The 17,621-nt window shown below is 38.1% G+C and overlaps 1 protein-coding gene across 1 annotated transcript in view; it reads right to left on the reverse strand.

The window, feature by feature from the left end:
• Window positions 1-2,063: 2,063 nt before the first annotated feature.
• The window catches only part of CERKL (CERK like autophagy regulator), a gene marked incomplete at both ends in the record, with an annotated part of 53,301 nt that continues 37,743 nt past the window's right edge, over window positions 2,064-17,621 (reverse strand). The window contains 9 exons of the mRNA XM_084265282.1: window positions 2,064-2,145; window positions 2,883-3,058; window positions 4,250-4,346; window positions 7,275-7,383; window positions 7,468-7,496; window positions 7,830-7,898; window positions 8,177-8,354; window positions 9,688-9,762; window positions 15,815-15,957. Coding sequence (XP_084121408.1) covers window positions 2,064-2,145; window positions 2,883-3,058; window positions 4,250-4,346; window positions 7,275-7,383; window positions 7,468-7,496; window positions 7,830-7,898; window positions 8,177-8,354; window positions 9,688-9,762; window positions 15,815-15,957 — 958 coding nt within the window. The remainder of the gene's footprint in view (window positions 2,146-2,882; window positions 3,059-4,249; window positions 4,347-7,274; window positions 7,384-7,467; window positions 7,497-7,829; window positions 7,899-8,176; window positions 8,355-9,687; window positions 9,763-15,814; window positions 15,958-17,621) is intronic.

Raw genomic sequence — 17,621 nt, forward strand, 5'->3', positions numbered from 1 at the left:
TTAATTTGATATTACAGCAGATTGAGAAAAATATTCTTTTTAGTGCAAACAATGCAAGGAAGAGAAACCAAAGCATTTTATGTATCTCTGAAATAGTTTACCTACATCACTACATGTGATAATGTTGCCCTGGAAATTGTAGAGTTCCTACTCAGATTTTGTTATTATCTATATGTTGGCAGCCTGTTCCTAGGATATGAAACAAAATCCAATTAGCTTTTATAAACAGGGTAGCCAAAAAATGAGGGTACAACATCCTAATGGTGGCAAGGTTCTAAAGCATTAATAAAATGAACCCAAATTAGTTAAGCACATAATTGAACTTGCAGAAGAAACAGCATTGGTTTTGTTAATCTTCTGTTATGTCACAAAGCCAGTTACATCTACTAAATGTAGCGGGAATCTCCTTCTTAGACAACTTTAGGAAGTTTAGTTTGAACTGTCTTAGCGTGTTAAAAACAGTAGATGTGATATGGTATCAGTTACAGGAGCTTTAACTGGACTCTACTCACTGTGCTGTCTGGAGACAACAGGTATGAACTGAGACAAGCGCTTCCAACCAGACGTGAAGAGACGCGTTCTCCTCCCGCAGGCAGCCAGGCACCGGACAGGGTGCGGAGAGGTTGTGTCGTCTCCGTCCTTGGAGGTTTCAAGGCTGGACTGGCTGAAGCCCCAAGTGCCCAGATCTGATCTCAGAGCAGGAGGGCTGGTCCAGCCCCAAGGATGCTGTGACTCAGACCCTGCTCTGCAGCCACTAACTCCAGGGCGAAGAGCGGAACTGGTTACATGATGCAGGCAGCTGCTTGTCTGGGCACTTGGCCTTCACCACCGGCCCGCTGCGCCCACAGAAACTGCATGAGATTTTCAGAAAGCAACAGCATGTTCATAGGAGGCAGATAACCACCTCCAGTGCCTTTGGGCAGTACTTCTTTGCCTTGTCTCTTCATCACAGGTAAGAGTCTGTTTGCCAGTAGTATTTAAAACCAAATAAAAGAGTGTAGGTATAGACCCATTTAAAGGCTTAGGGCCTTGACTTAACAAAAAGGAGGGTTGGATTTGATGCTACACTCACATGCTGACTGAAGAACAAGCTTGGACTCATTCTAGCCCTGCAACAGCGCAGCTTTCTTACCATTATGTCAGCCACCTTCTGAACAATCCATAGAGAAGTGAACGGGAGAACATCAGTTATCCTCATAGTCCTGTAGATGGACAAACCTGTCAGTCTGCTACTTCTCCCCATCTCAAAGCAAGCCTGTTTCCAGATAGAATGTAGTCCTATAGTCCTTATTTGCTGTCCTCTCAAATAGTTGTATTAAATATTTGATGTTACAAACAAAAACCCCAAACACCCATAAAAATAAGAAAGTTAGTTACAAAAATTTCAGTCAGCTCCAAGTTATTTATCATAACTTTATTCTCAGCAACAACAGAACCTATGTGGAATATCATTTCAGTTCTAGGGTAGACAAAATATTTTTGGATATTTATTTTGTACAAAGAGTAGTCTTAAAAATACATTTCAACCAAAAGGAAGCCGGCTAAGACATCACCATATTCTTTTGTACTCCTGTTTGACTAGAAACAATTTGAAAGCAAGTATATTAAGGCAACATTAAAAATGATACCTAGATATAGAGCAATACTTGACTAAAAGATTTAAAATCTGTATTTTGCACCATTCTTCAGCGTGAGATAGTACCACACCTCTGCTCAGCAGCTCTATTTGAACTGAGTTATCTGACAGCAGCAGTCGTAGAAGTACTTCATACTGTATTTATTGCAAAAGGTAGAATAATTTTAAAGGAAAAAATATTTTCTTCTATTCTGACAGCCACCTCTCGGACTCCAAATTTGTGAGAGACAACTACAATCTTTTCAGTTTTTCTTGTCAAGCCTACCAGTTTCTTTGCACTTAAATATAAAGATTTAAAAGCAGAAATACTACAAACATCCCAGTTCCACTTCTGCCACAACAACAGCATTAAGTGAGTGAAAGGGCCTTGGAAAGCTGTGCCCAGAGGTGAGCAAAGGATTCCTTACAACTGGCAAGTGTGCACGTTCTATATGCAATTGCATGTTGCTTGGGAACTCTCCAGGTCATCAGTGTTCACTCCATAGAGGTTCATGAGTTGGGGGTGTACCCTGTGAAGTGAGAAGTCAAACTTTATCCATTTCATTACCTCTTGCAGTGGGTGTGCCACTTTTGGGGGCTGGGGGTGGGGAAAACAAATGTGTGTGAACTGCTGTATGGAACACCATTGGGGGAGTTGCATTTTGGCAATTCCTGCAAGGCTACAGCATGGTCTGCCTTTCATTTTAACTGACCAGACTGTTGCTCTGAGCCCTTCCACCAGCGGTGTGTGCATTGCAGAGGAATGAGCCACCACATTTAATTCCACTGACAATCCTCCCATTGCCCCATGCGGTCATAGTCTCCTCCTTTGATCCTACATATGGAAACTATTCCCAAGCAGCACCAAGTTCCCCACAACTAAACAACTACAGGTTTTTTATTAAGGTTACACACTGCTTTATAAACAGGAACCCTAATCCCAAAAGGAGTTTCTCCCTGAGCCACAGACCTTTCTGTAACTTTTGTAACAGAAGGTGAAAGTGACAGGCAGAAATAAGAGAAGAACTGGGGCTGGAAGCTGACAAAGCACCAGAAAGGAAAGGCAGAGTGGGTCATAACAATCCTTTCCAAAGATGGGCTCAAGGCAACAGGGCAGAGGCTGAAACGATGCCAGAGGGGCCAGACAGTGCAGTGCACCAAAGTGCACAAAAGGGGTGTTCTCATGGTATTTCCTGCACCCAGTTTTGGTATCGCCGTGCCAACCTGTTGGAGCCATACCCTCCATGAATGTAATTCTTAGTCTTACCTAACATGAACTTCTGATGCTTCTTCCATTAAGTCTCCATCTATATTCCAAGGGTGATTTCCTTCTGTGGAAGCAGCATTCAAACACGCATTTTCCTTGGCATCAGGCACACTTTTAATCCTTGGTTGTACTTTTACTTCTTGAACTGTGTAGGTCTCAACAAAGGGGAAATTGAACTAAACCAAACACAGACACATATTAAATGAAGATGAAAGACATCGCTGGTAGCTTAGCAACAAACTGGATTACTTGAAATTAAAAAGCTTGCCCTTTTTTTGGTCTTAAGTAAATGAGAACACTTAACTCTAGCTTTGACCACATCAGGCATTTTATATTCCAGTCAGCACTTAGAGATTAACATGCTATTTTTACCCTAAATGGTGCCTCAAGCAAAATGGAAGCGTTCCGTTTGCACTCCATATCCAACTTGCTCAATTTACAGGTGTGCATGCACACACCAAAAGCACTTTCAGAGTATGTGAAGCAGAGTTTTCTCTGAACTCTGTTTATCATTGCCAGTAATCCTATCCTAAACCAAGCTAGTTAGAACTCCAGTAAATGATCAGTTTAAATGTAAAGGAGGGTCTACATCTCCTTGTCTGATGTCTAACTGAAAAGGCTAAGAGAAGAGCAAAGCCTTCCTCCAAAAACAGCTGACTCCTAAATGCAGCTGTTAGTGCTGTCATGTGGAATTGTCATCCACCTCCCCTCCAAACCCTCCGACTGCTGAACAGTTATCTAACTGAAATCTAAACCTTCTTGTAAGAGTGATTTCACATCCTCCTGAAGCATGTGACTGTGTACACTCAGGCTACACACTGGGTATTTAGGCCAGCAATACGGCACTGAGTTTGCACACTTCATTCTCTGCTTCCAAAACATAATTCTGACCACAATTTTGAAACGCAGCTCTGCAAACATTCAGGACTAGATGGAAGGCATACCTGCTAAAAATCAGTGGTCACAATGCACCCCTGCCAGCATAGCACGTGCTCATCTGCTGCAATTATGGACTTTACCTAATCCTTACAAGGCGTTGCATGATGTGGCCCCATCTGTGTTCTTGGTTTCCCTGCTACACAGAATTTCAACGCAGTGTGCGTTTCCTGCATCGTGGTGAAAGGGGTTTACACCCTTAAAACTATGGTGCCACACAAATACAATTTAAACCACAACAGATGGGCTGAAATAGGCTAATCGGTATTAGTCTAGTGATTTAAAAAAAAAAAATCAGATAAAAAGGGGGCTAATGTATTCTGACAGGAAGCTAAGTCTCCTTATGAGGATGCCAACGTTAACTCTTGCAGTATGTCCAACTTCACGATTAACTGTTCTTTTTATAACCTCCAGAAGGAAATTCACAGTACCTGGTTTTTTACGCTGGTGTATCTTTTCAGGTGTTTTACAAACTCTGTTCGAGAAGTATTCTGTACAACAATAAGAGCCATGCTCCCATTATTCAACCTGAAAAGCAGACCAATTTGGTTCCCAAAAGAGAATTAATTATGGAAGTTTAACACTCTTCAAAAGTCTAGAAGGAAGCTAGCAAGAATAGATTAACAGAATAGTCTCAATGGGTTTTTTAATCTTTTTGCCAATCCCCCCCCCCGATCAATATAAACTATGCAACTGAGGTTATTTTGCATTGATATATTTATAGCATACACTGTAATAATAAAATTGTACTCCTTTATCAGTATCTATAATTCATTGACTATAATAGATACAATTAAAAAAAAAAACAAAAAACACTGGCTTTTCTACTTAACAGATTATTTTTAAACATTGGGGATCACAAATTTATCTTTACACAAAGTATAACAATTACTATGAATGTTGTGAGGCAAAGCTTTCCCATCATACAACCCAGAGCAGATGGGTTCATTCACCTTCTCCAGTAACACTCATGCTGCCCTAACAAAGGTCCTGATCTTCAACTATGCTGCTGTCCTCTCCGCTATTCTCAGTACAGTTACATTTACAGTTGTCACGAAGCACACAGAAGTTACAAACAGAAGGGAATTTTTGTACAAGACAAGAATTCCATATACTAGAGATTGATCAAGAGACCTTGTGGTGCAGGTACTCAATGGTCCTAGGTATCCAGTCGCCACTGGCATTTTAGCATCTTTGGGAATTCGTGTCAGACCACAAGCTAGTATCAATTCACAGATTCCTTAGTGCCACTGCACCTTGTCACAGAAGTTAACAACCTGAATCTCAAGACAATTGTGCCTAAGTCCTGTTCAAGTTAGAGACAAATCAGTGTTCAAGAAGTGTATCTGATGAACAATGACAGCACTGCAGAGACTGTTATATTTTACATAATTTTATATAAATATATTTCGTATCTTCTGATTATATCGACATACACGTATATATATTTATTCAGCAAGAATACTTGGAAAATGCATTAAGAATGTGTAAAATAAAATTAAAAAACACTTCCAGCCTACCACCACAGATCCCTTCTCACTCATAGTTCTCTGACTACTGAACGACTGCATCGGGAATGTTCTTAGATGACGATACAGCACAAGCTAGGAAGATACTTTTTATCCAACCATTAGACAAGCCACCTGACACAGAATTACTTTGCTGATTTAGAAAACAGCCAAGGTGAAATTGAAAAAGTTGCCTCCTTATATTTGCTGCAATAGAAGGGCACAGCAGACTGCTGGGTAATGCACTCGGCACCACAGCCATTTATCTTCAGGGATAACTACAAATTCTCACTGATTCTCTTGAAAGTGCAGTTTGCAGCGAAGCACGGCGCCTACGCTGTGGGAAACAAATGTCCCTCACGGCTCACGCAGCGCAGACAGTTCCACGTATCTTGACATGTTTCTGCCAACTTAGACTAGTATAACTAGAGTTACAATCAGCAGTCAAAGCTTTCACTGTCCTTCAAGCGTCTTCATATGGCAAAAAACCTCTTGGGGAGAATAGGAGAGACTGAGAAAACATAGTCAGTCTTAGCTGACACTTCCATAATGGGTCTCAAGTCTCTAATAACTAGTGTAACTTTCAGGTTTCTAGCGTTGAAAAGCATTACAGTCAAGATGCTATTCACTAAGAGAAACCCATCTGAAGAGTCTACTCTTCCCTCCCTACAAAGCTGACTGCACATGAGTATTTTTTAGAGGGAAAAACAGGATGTCCACATATGAAAGGATAGAGGGATCCACTGAGCAACCACACTGTCTGTGAAACAGCCTTATTCAAACCTGCAATAATTGCATGGAGTTGTCATAAAATTCCCTGGCACTGAGAAACAGGTGCCAGAACAGATGGAAAGAGAAAGCAAAGCTAAAAACAACTCGTATCTTCAATTCTTGACAGAATTCTTCTACTAACTGCTATACATGCACAAAACGCTGAACAGTGACTTCCTGGGATGGGACGGTGTCAGGGCACTATCTTGAGATATAGGAGACTCAGAAGGACCTCTCTAGCAAAAAACACTTCTCAGTAAGTTTCATCAAAACCATTCACTTCTACATTGTTTCCAAGAAACATTCTTCCAGATCAACCAGTGATTTGTCTAAAAATACCTGATTAATTCTAAGGCACATCTATTTTCACCTAATGATAATCGAACTAAATGAAACAGACTCGTTCCATAAACTTCCCTGAGCAGTGGGTTAGTTTTTGTACATATATATGTGAGTTTCTGCATTCCTTTTGAGGGAGCATGTTGTATTTCACATACAACTACAAAGTCTGTACTTGCTCCTCTGCTTAATCCTCAACCAGAAACATGAAGTACAAATATTTATCACCCAGTAACTTGATCACCACAAAGCATGCCCGCAACAATAAGCTAAAGGCAAAATGAGTCAATATGAACAACCAGATTACAGACTCATTTGTTTCCAAAACCCCTATAGGAACAAACTGTAATTCCCAAGTTCAGGGGGAAAAAAAAAGAAAAAAAGAAAAAGAAAAAAAAAGACAGAAGACCAGTGTGAATTTCAGTTTTTCCTGACAGGAGAAAGATTAATACTTTGTTTTTGCTGACTGTAAAGGAGATGAGGGGCACCTTTCTACTTGAAACAATAAAATAAAATCCAAGAATGAAGTTTCTACATATAGCCAAATCCTATGACAGATGACTGCTCGATGACTACTACTTAAGTCAGACTTGCCAACTAATTTAATCACAGCAATTATCCACTCATTATTCTAGTTAGACTGCTTGACCTTATTTGGCTGATCCAAAAACTGATTACAATTCCCGGGATTATCGAGTCTGCTGCAGTCCATGCTCCCTCCCCCATTCCAGAGGCAGCAGACTACCTAAACACAGGCTCGCATTCTCAGAAAAGCCAAGGTCTTAAGGTAAGATGTCAGAATTTATAGACATGACTAATTCTCTAAACCCCTACTGACCTCGTATTAGGTGCCAAGCCTCTTGGTGCCATTGAACACAGACAAGGGATTGCCATAATGCTCACATTCAGGAAGTGACCGTGAATTTTGTGCCACTGATCCTTGCTACCTAAATATAACAGGGTAATTCTATGTTACTCCAGTTTAAGCAGCCACTGTTCACTTTTAAATAATCATAAGAGCAAAAACTCACCTTTTTTTTTAATCTTCTCTTTCTTCTTTCTGAAAGGGTAGAAGCACACAGGTAAAATAACTTGAAGTCACTTTACTACATTTAAATGACATCTATTTTAGGAAAGAAGTAAATCTCAGTAGAAGCATTCATAAAACTGAACAAACCAGTAACACTGAGCTGGACTGCTTCATAACAAACCCTCCATAGTCTGTAGAGAACATTTTACAAAGTGTACAAGTTTGCAGTTGTCAAAATAAATATTTTTAATGTAGTTTTACCTGATGATCAAATCAGAACAAAGTTAAGAATTTGTATAAGTTTATCTTTAAAGGAATGTCTTTTCTTTTAGCTTTGGAATTGCTTGATTCAGGTTTACTTACATGTCATTCTCATGAGAGTCTTCCTGTGGAATTTGTAGAGGTAGAAATGATACTTCACATTCCTCTGGCCTAGAGGAGTATTGATATTTATTATCATGTAAACCAATATTCTAACTGCTAGACAGACTTTTATCCAAGTTAAGATGGTTTAAAGGAGATACTGAATAAACAGAATTTATCTCCTCTGACTTGTGATATAGATCCCTCTTACATCTGAGCTAAATTCATCTGCAACTAAAAAGTTAAGATAGTTAAATTACTCCTGTCTGTATTTCTACCACAATAATTATTGCATTTTATTCAAGAACATAAGAAATACTAGAAAAATGTAACAGTTCATGGCATACTTGAGATCTGCCAGTGTTTTGATAAAAGCAAAATCCTTCCGCTGGTTGGAGGGCATCCAACGGTGTTTTTCAGCCAAAGCCAGCGTCCTTGCACCAAAACCAAACATAGCTGAGAACCCAAACCGCAAAAGCTTGCTTGGAGTGCTGAAAGTGCAGACATCTACTGGTTGAATGTGTCCTAAAATTTCAATGATAAAGATCAGAAATTACAAAAAACATCTGCATTGCCAGCTGAATACATCTTGTCATTTCCTTTCAATCTAACTTAACGGAGAGAAAAAAAACTCCAGTTTGCTTTCTTTTGAAAATCAAGTTTTATTGATTGAAACTGGGATCAATCTAAATGGCAGGGGGGATGGAACTAGATGATCTCTGAGGTCCCTTGCAACCCAAAGCATTCTGTGATTCTATAATTAAGACTTTATAAAAGCAGTTATTTCACAGAAGAATGTCTAGATTCTGCAAAATACTAAAAATTTTGTGGGAGAAACTCAGCAATTCCATCAAGCTGCACAGGGTATCACTCCTCATTCTTTTCAAAGTTCCAGAACTCAGCATCAAAGAAAACACAATATTGCTACATAAATATTTCCAACCACTGCACCAAATGTGTGTAATGAACAAACACAGTACGAGAGGAGTTAACAGGAACTCTTAACTACAGGGTTCAAATGTATGCATGTTTACAGTGATGGAATTTGCACATCTAATTCTATTCCAGATAGGGTATTTTTTATGTACTAGAACCTGGGTGGTGGTTTCTGCTAGACTGAGTATGTCCAATTTAAAAACACTGGTTTAGATTTTGCACACAAAGGCTTCTGTATTAATATCTAGAAAACAGAGCAAAGTCTTTTCCGCTACAGACTGCGCATCTAGAAAACACACTCAAAGTTAATCTTGTCTTCCCCACTAGTGTCTCCTGGCAACTAGCTTTTTCCTTCAGCTTAATTACATTGTCACGTTCAAACACCTTGTGTGCAGGCTGAATGGAAAGTGATACAGTTTCTTCTCCTAACACAGATTTCTTAAGGAAACAGTTAATATTTAAAAGACAGGTACAGAGCTAAAGAGATGAATGATACTTCCTCAGAAATATGGAACTCCTTCCCTGAAAAGTATAGTTCTAACCTCTTTCTCAAGCTGACAGTATTGAGTATTTTCCCACTGTCTTCACATTCAATTAGAATAATCAGCTGATTAATGTAACAACACACACTGAGTAACCATCAGTAACAGGGCACGAACACCAAAATCAGACACTATTCCTTAGCAGATTTTAGGTACCAGAGGATGAGGGCCACAACCTTTGTTGCTAAACTATACTCAGAGAATCATTACCTTTCCAGTACACTCTAAATGAGGACAGAGTCATTTGGGTTTAAATGCCTTACAATATAGTTTACAGTGGCCTGGCATAACGGCATGTTTTCACTAAACAACTGCTCACAGCAAACTTCTAAACGTTGCTTCAGTATTTCAAATGTGAGAATGTCTGTAAAAACATTTACCCATTATAATGTGCAACGTTGCAGTCACTGCATGCTTAATACCATAAAGAGTGTGGGCCAAAACGTTAGTAGTACCTGTAAAAATGAACACAAGCTACTGTAAAAATAAGACAGAAACAGAGTAACAAGAAAAGAAAAAAAAAAATACATACACACAACTTATTTGAATGAAGAAACAGAGACATTTACTGCATTTCCAGAAAAAGAACCTCCCCCCTCCCCAATTACTCAGTTTTGGTAACAGCAGAAATGCTGAATAGTACAAATTAAGACCATTAAAACTTCTAGACATTCTATAAAATCTTTTCTCCAAATTCATCCTTAAGTGTCATAAAAAGCTGGGGGGGGAAGAGACCTTGGAAAAATTTCCTTTTTTTCTTTCTTTCTTAAGCCATCTCCCTAAAAAAAATTTCTATACTTAAGTGCTGTACTAAAGAGCTGTACTAGAAGACAGATTATCTAATAAGATGTATCTGGGAAATATTTTTAAGTGAGAAAAAAATAATACAATACTCAACCAGTGTAAAAGTGTTATTTCCCAGACAAAATTCTATGAGATCTAGACTAAGACAGCTGCTGTACCTCTTACAGGCTACATTCTTAATTCTTAGAAGCAATAGTGAATAAAACTAATTGCTGCACATCAACTTTATATATGAGAACACTCTGATGACTGAAAAAGAGAAAGAACACAGTATTTGACATGTGACAACTTGTTGACCTGCAATCAGTACATTAAAATTGAGCCATCTAATTTGTTCTTGGTGTTTGCCTGGACATTGGCAGACCAGTTGTACTACTAGTTACTGGATAGAAGAGATCAATTTATTTTGAAACAAGGGCAAGAGCACTAAGTCATCTGGTAAATAGAAAAAAAAATATTCCAGAAAGTCAAGATCTAGCAACACCAGCATTGAGTTGGAAGAGACTGGAAAACTAGCTATCATCTTGTAAAAGAAAGCAGCATGGTTGTGGGGACCCGTGCGTAGTGGTGATTCACAGGTCAAGTCACTTTACCTCTGTAAGAAACATTGATATACATGTAAATTTTGCCCTTCTGCTTTAATGTATCTGTATATCACCTGTAATTTAAACAGCAATTTATTTTAAAAATCCTGAACAGAGAATAGTTGGTACAGGTTTAACAGAATTTCAAGTTGCTGCTTCTCACTGAACGTATTCCTGGTGCTGCTCAGCCAAGCAGCAGGGTCACAGGATTCACTTCTGCACATATAAAAAACCAAGTCAGAATACTGAGCTTCTTCATATGACTGATTAAGGGATGAATAATTCAATAACGGATTAATTAAAATAACAAAAATTACAAAAGAGCAATTTAGAACCTAACATTCCATAAAGGAATGAGCTCAGTTAGATTTTTAAATAATTTTCTTGTTGCTTGAATTATTTAATGTGTTACAGCAGCAACAGACAATTCAGGATGCTAAATGTGCCTGAAGTTTTATGGAAGCGTTTAAACTTGTCTTTCTAAAGCAAGGGAAAGATAGGAAAAGGAATGACTACCACACTTCAAACAAGACTCAATTTTTAAATAAAGACTGTAAAAGCATCATGTACTAGACTGAAAAATTATGTTCATCTCAAAAAACTTAAATCTTTGATGGCAAATCAGTGGTAGGAAAAAAAACCCAAACAAACAACTCAATTTGTAAAGACTGATGTACATAGCTATGAAGCTCTAAAGGCAACTTGCCATTCTTATACAGGACTATATGCTTTGATTTTTTTCAATAACTTCTCGGAATAAGAATTTGTAAAATAACTGAGAATTGTATCTCAGTATCACACAGAGCACCTGATGTCCTTAGAGCACTTCAGTCTCTGGCAGCAATTCAGAATACTCAGAACCTCACCAAAAGCCTTCATAACACTAGGGAGAGGAGCTCTCAGGGTTCCTATTATGTGAAGGACATGAGGTCTATTAGGAGAACTGGTACAAAACATTCTTTGAAGTTAACATCTCCAGTGGTAGAAATCAGGTTATGTACAGTTTTATTCTTCAAACAATTAAAAAAAAACCCCAAATCCCCCAAAAAAGACAGTCATTCACATGTCTCAGAATGTTATAGATGACTATACTAATAATTTCTTTGTGATTGCCCTAAAAGTAACATTTAAATAAACCCATAAAAATGGGATTACAAAGTACTTTGAAAGAAGAATGTACTGACAACTTCAAATGCTAGATAGAAGTCTTTTTCTCCCAAAAGAAAGTCTCTCTATACACTAACAGGAAGCCCAGCTTATTAAAAATATTACCATTTCAATCCAACAACTCAACTAAAAGTAATTTGAACTTTCCTTTCTGTACAATATGAGTAAGAAAGGACAAAAATGTAGCTGTAGATACCATTTACTATGCAGAATAGAATAGTGAGTTTTTCTATTCAGTGATTATAAGACACAGTTCTATCAGGAAAATTCAGGGACAAAAAAAATTTAGGTCTGGCCTAAAAAGTTATTTGAATGACTGATGATATTTAACCTCTAGATTCAATGAATTCTACTTAGCCAGTGAAGCTAACTCAAGAAGTAGCTCAAAAATACTCAAACATTTCCTTTATTTTATCCCACTCTTATCAACTTCTGTGGAAATCTCTCTCACACAAAGCACAGATCACAAGTCATGCAAATTGGGTTGGACCCGACAACCTCTCGAGGTCCCTTCCAAGCCCTATGATTCTGTGATTCTATGACAACAGGGAAGTTGTTATTTTGAAAAATATTTGTTGTTTGTCACTGAAGATCAGGCTAGGCTAATAGAAGAGCCAAGGCAGAATATACTTTTGAATCTCAGGCTTGGTATGTCTTAAAAGAGGGATTCCTCATTTACGTAAAAGTCATTTATCAATACAGATGGCAGCAAGATAACAAACGACCACAGCTGAAGTCAACACCAATCTTCATACCGACTTTAATGAGAGTTAAATCTCATTCTTACTAAACAGGACAGGCACAAGTAATTGCATCCTTCTCTTAAATCTAGGGAACTCATTAACATCTGCAGAAGTAAACAAGGCAAAACCCCACCCTTTTGTGAATCCTGGGAGAAGAAAACAAGTTCTGCCTGTGTTCAAGCACGTAAGTAATGCAGCCACCCTTCCACAAGCTGGAGGTCTAGAACACGCACAGTTTTGCAGCAGCTAGTACCATCACCTTCTCTAAAAGTCTCTTAATACATGCTCAACAGTATTTTGATCCCAGTAATGACTTGTCTTATTACCTAGGTCCTATACAGGCAGGATTACACACACAAAAAAAGCATCTTATAAACAAATCCAAACAATGAAAGGTATCATACCACAAATAAAAAATGGAAGCTTTGCTGATTTCATTGCTTATTCAATAATAGTGGGTGTAATGCCACTGGTCATCTTCCCAAGTCATCTAAACCTTTTTCTGCCCTATGTAAACTCGGTGTATCACTTACCAATAACAAGATGGTTCCCCTGATCACTGTCATATTAGTTCAGAGACTAATAACCTTCTTTATGTTCACATATGAGCTTGCAGCCCTCACAGATTTTTAACAGTTGCATTTGTAGATCTCACTCCAACTACCCAGTTTAGTGTCAAAAGGTTTAATCTATACAACTCCAACATCTCTGTCAACTGCATTTTTTTCAAATAGAGGCAAAGAAGATTGTTATTATTCAAAAAATTCTTTTCAAAATATGAACCTGTTTTTATGACACTACAAACAACTTCCTACAACCTCTTTCTTCTGAAACACGCAAAAGCATTACAGTGAGGACAAAGTATCTGCAGGTCATGTAAAGCATGACTGATGAAGGTACCAAACAGAAATTGTAGAGGAAAAAAAATTGTCCTTGGAAGTGCAAGCACTTCTGCAGCACAATTAACTTAATTAACCAGACAACATGAATATTCATAAGGCTGTTAATGTCTCCCCCATCCAAACAGATAAATGTGATGTAATGACTTCCTAGTCAAGCATAGCTAAAATTCTGATGAAAACTGCACCAAAATTTTGGTTCTTTGCCTGAAATATCACAGAAATTAACAGCCCCTGAGTAGTATTTTACTTTCTGAATTAATTGGAAATCATGAATTTATTTAAATGAACCATGGAGGACCAAAAGGTTCATAGTCATCAGATATAGATTGTCTCTTGCTCTGTAACAACTGGATAGCTTTTTTAATGTCCTTCCAGTTCCCCCTCCCCTTTCTCCCATTCCCCCTCCACACAGTTTCTTAGCAGTAGTTCCCATAGCAACAAACACTCCTGCTGATGGCCAGCAGTACAACTGCAGGCTTCCCCACATCTCATCCCTTTGATTGGGACCAGAATAAGGCAGCACAGTAGAGTATTTTTGTAAAAACATGCTCCCCTCTGGACCTTTCTCTTCAGGAGGTAAACTGTTTCAAGAGCAGCTCCTTCCCATCAAGTTGGCTAGAACTTCAAAATCCTGTCTTAGCTGCTAAGAATAGAGGCTAAAACCAGGTTTTGAGGCACTCAAGTAACACTGCCCCATAACAGTTTCTCTTCTTACTCAACTGGAGAACCCTAATAAGTTTGTACAGTGGATTTCTGGAGAGAAATGTTAACAGGCCATCAAGTTCCATCTTCTTCTTGTACACAAGTATCACACCCATTTCCTGACTACTTTTTGAAATATCAATAGTATGGTAATAAAATAAGCTAAGTACTTTTAACAACTTATTAAAGAGTTTCTTGAACTATTATTCTATATGTTGTTCTCACATGCTTTTAAAAAAAGCCTGTGGAATTCTGTGTAACAAGCCATACAGCCTTATATTGAGTTTACAAATCTGTTTTGATCATGATGTATTTTACTTAACCTAAAGACAGCAAGCACTAATGTTGAGTCACAGTGACTTAATCATGCCCAAATACCAGAGAGTCAAATGCTGGACAGCGTCTGTCTCACCATCACCAAAATATTCATGGCAACTCAACCCATTGATTCAATGATATGTAATAATGCTGAGAATTTTTGAGGCTTCACCCATAAGTGACAGTCCAACTGCTGTGCTGAAGTGCATTTTTTCATGTCTTGAGATTACTGAATCTTTTACCAATGCCAAGTTCCACCAAGTTTTTAACCAGAAAAAAAACTTGTGTAATCTTGCATTTTTTAAGCAACTAGTCCCTCTCTTAATGCTGCTTTCAGACATGCAAAGCAAGTCAGAGTGCTTAAAATCTGCTTGCTCTGTTCCATTTTTTTGCTGAAAACCAAAAGCAAGGATTTGCTGTTCACCTGGCTTTTAGGCATTTCTTCCTTACTAGTTAAAAATATCTGAGAAACAAAATCAAGTAATCAAATCAACATCCACACCAGAGGAACATTTTGTGTCTGCACAAAAATAGCCCTCCTCTTTCAAAGAGAAGTGGTTCATATGTCAGTCCAGAATCAACCCTGCCTGTGGTAATTCCAGCTAAGCCTCCCAGCCTGGCCCAACCTGTGCTCTGAGAAGGACGAATACAAAAAATCAGAGAAGGGACACACACACCACCACACTCCTAGTGATGTGGGATTTTTGTAAGTACAAGTTAATAAAGGAGCAAGAGGATTTTTCAAGAGAGATGCATACATTTTCAGGTGCGTAGAAGGAAAGGAAAGAGAAAGCAGTTTCATGTGCACAGTATTTTTAACTATAATCTGCAAAATGTATTCCTGGGACACCATTTAAAAATAGACCCAAAGCATGAATGCAACTGAGAATCCTGCCAAGAAAATCAGTGAGAAGCGAAACAGCATGGCTTAATTAAGGAAATTCTAGAAAACAGAATTTTCATTTGGTATCATTTTGGGCAGCAGATAAGGGCAAAACTTGATCTTTGCATGGATCATCTGAAAACTATTTTAGTTTTCTTCTTCCTGAGCTTCTTCCTTTAGGCAAAGAGCTCATCTGTGCCATTACTATAAATTATCATAATGATTTAAAATCTAGTCATTTGTAATCAATCTAAATCACTAACTTAGGACATTTATTCAATAGCTCCCTTAAGTAACCGAAGCTTTATCACCAAAAAGTGTCTTTTGTAGCCAAAACTGTAAAACACACCAGAGGGACTTAAAAAAGATGACTTACAAAATGTAACAGTACCTTTTAGACTCACCTGCTGGTATTACTCCAAGAGGAACCGGTGCTCTGACAGGCATTGGTATATAGTCTGTGTCTTTTCCAGCATCTATCTGGGCTTTAAGTAGAAGACCATGAGCAACTTCGCTGATGGATCCATCCCCACCGACACAAACTACCCTGTTACAAAACAAAAATGCTAAACAGCTCAAAATAAACTCTTCCATAGCTGAGCAAACAGGTAGAAGGCAGCTATCACACACCACCTACATAAAGGTAATTCAAATAGCTAAAACCCATTCCTTAGAACAAACTAGGGCATCACTGTCAGAACAACAAAACCCAAGCAGCTTTATTTCTGCTTTCTTTTATCTGAGTAGGAGTTAATATACTGAACAACACACAAAGTATTTCTTACCTTATCACACATTATGCACATGAACTGATCAAACGGAAGAGTTAAGCACATGCTCAAGTGCCTCCATGGAAAATTTCTTTAAACCTTTCAATACCAACCCACACAAGCATTCAAATGCTTTTTAATTGCTCTTATCATAACAACTCACCAAATACTACAATAAAATTTAAAATACTTGAATACAGCTAATTCCACACACTACGCAGGCAGTTGAGGGATTTAGGAAGGTATAAAACCCTAGTGCCAGCAATCCTTTGCATGAAGGTACTTAATCACTCCTTCTGGAGCATGTAATTAAACTCCCACCTGCTGTGGCTATAGAGAGGAATGCATTTGTCTGTAAGAGCTCTGTTACAGTGAACGTCAGGTGGTGGGTTTTTTCTGGTTTTGTTTATTTAAGTAACTATTACCGTGATTCACCAGATTAGTAATGTTTGCAAGGTAAATGTTTTTAAGGTAAACACATTTTAATGATAAAAATAGCAATAGTACTCCAAGCCTTTACAATATAAATGTCAGATTTACTTTACGAGGCATTTACTTAAAATATCATTTTTATCATCTATATGACTGCAGCTGTGAAGCTATGTGCAATAATTCAATTATATAAAACTGGTAAGCTCTTTGTAAGAAAAAACTTAAACATTTACTAACACTATGAGTAATCTCAGCTCCTTTAACACTTTTCTTCAGTTCCTGTTTTTTCCTAGCTAGTTTTTAATTTCTATGTTTTTAGGAACATTTCCACTATCTAGATGAACATTGCACATATCAAAGAAAAAATAAGGGGGAGGGAGCATATAGCAAAAGTTTGGAACATATTTTCTTGCTGCTTGTAATTAGGAGTCATCTCCTGTCTTTTGTCTTGCCTCTTGTCTCTGTTCTTTGGTTTAGAACAGTTTGTTCCTAGGTTGAAAAGTTTCTGCCACAGCAGCAAAACCAGTTAATCTTTGCAGTTTGCCAAACTGTACACCTGGGAAGACTTACATGGATTGTATTCTGGCTATTAGCACTTCTGAAAGCAGATATATTTTCTTGTGATTTTGAGACACTGCACGTGTTGTTATTGGAAACAGTTGGAGAGTCCAAGAAATAACATAACAATGCTGGTAACTTTATTTTTTATTAATTTAGCATTAATCATAAAAAGTTGCCTTTTTGGCTGGAAATAGAGATACCTTCAGGGGCCAGGGATTCCAAGATTCCAAGAACCTGCTACACATAAGGAACAGAGAATCCTGAGCAAACACATTTGCCTAAGACCTTGAAGAAGGCTTCTTAGAGTAAGAAACATCTCTCTAACCATCAGGCACAAGTTTTTCAATCAACAGTTAACTGAGGTCCAACTAACCAGTGCTACTCCAACCAATATCTGTAATACTGGAAGGCTCCTGCTTAGGGAACACATGCATGCAAGTATTTGTGT

Source organism: Gallinula chloropus (assembly GCF_964237585.1).
Source record: "Gallinula chloropus genome assembly, chromosome: 5".
NCBI classification, from domain to species: Eukaryota; Metazoa; Chordata; class Aves; order Gruiformes; family Rallidae; genus Gallinula; species Gallinula chloropus.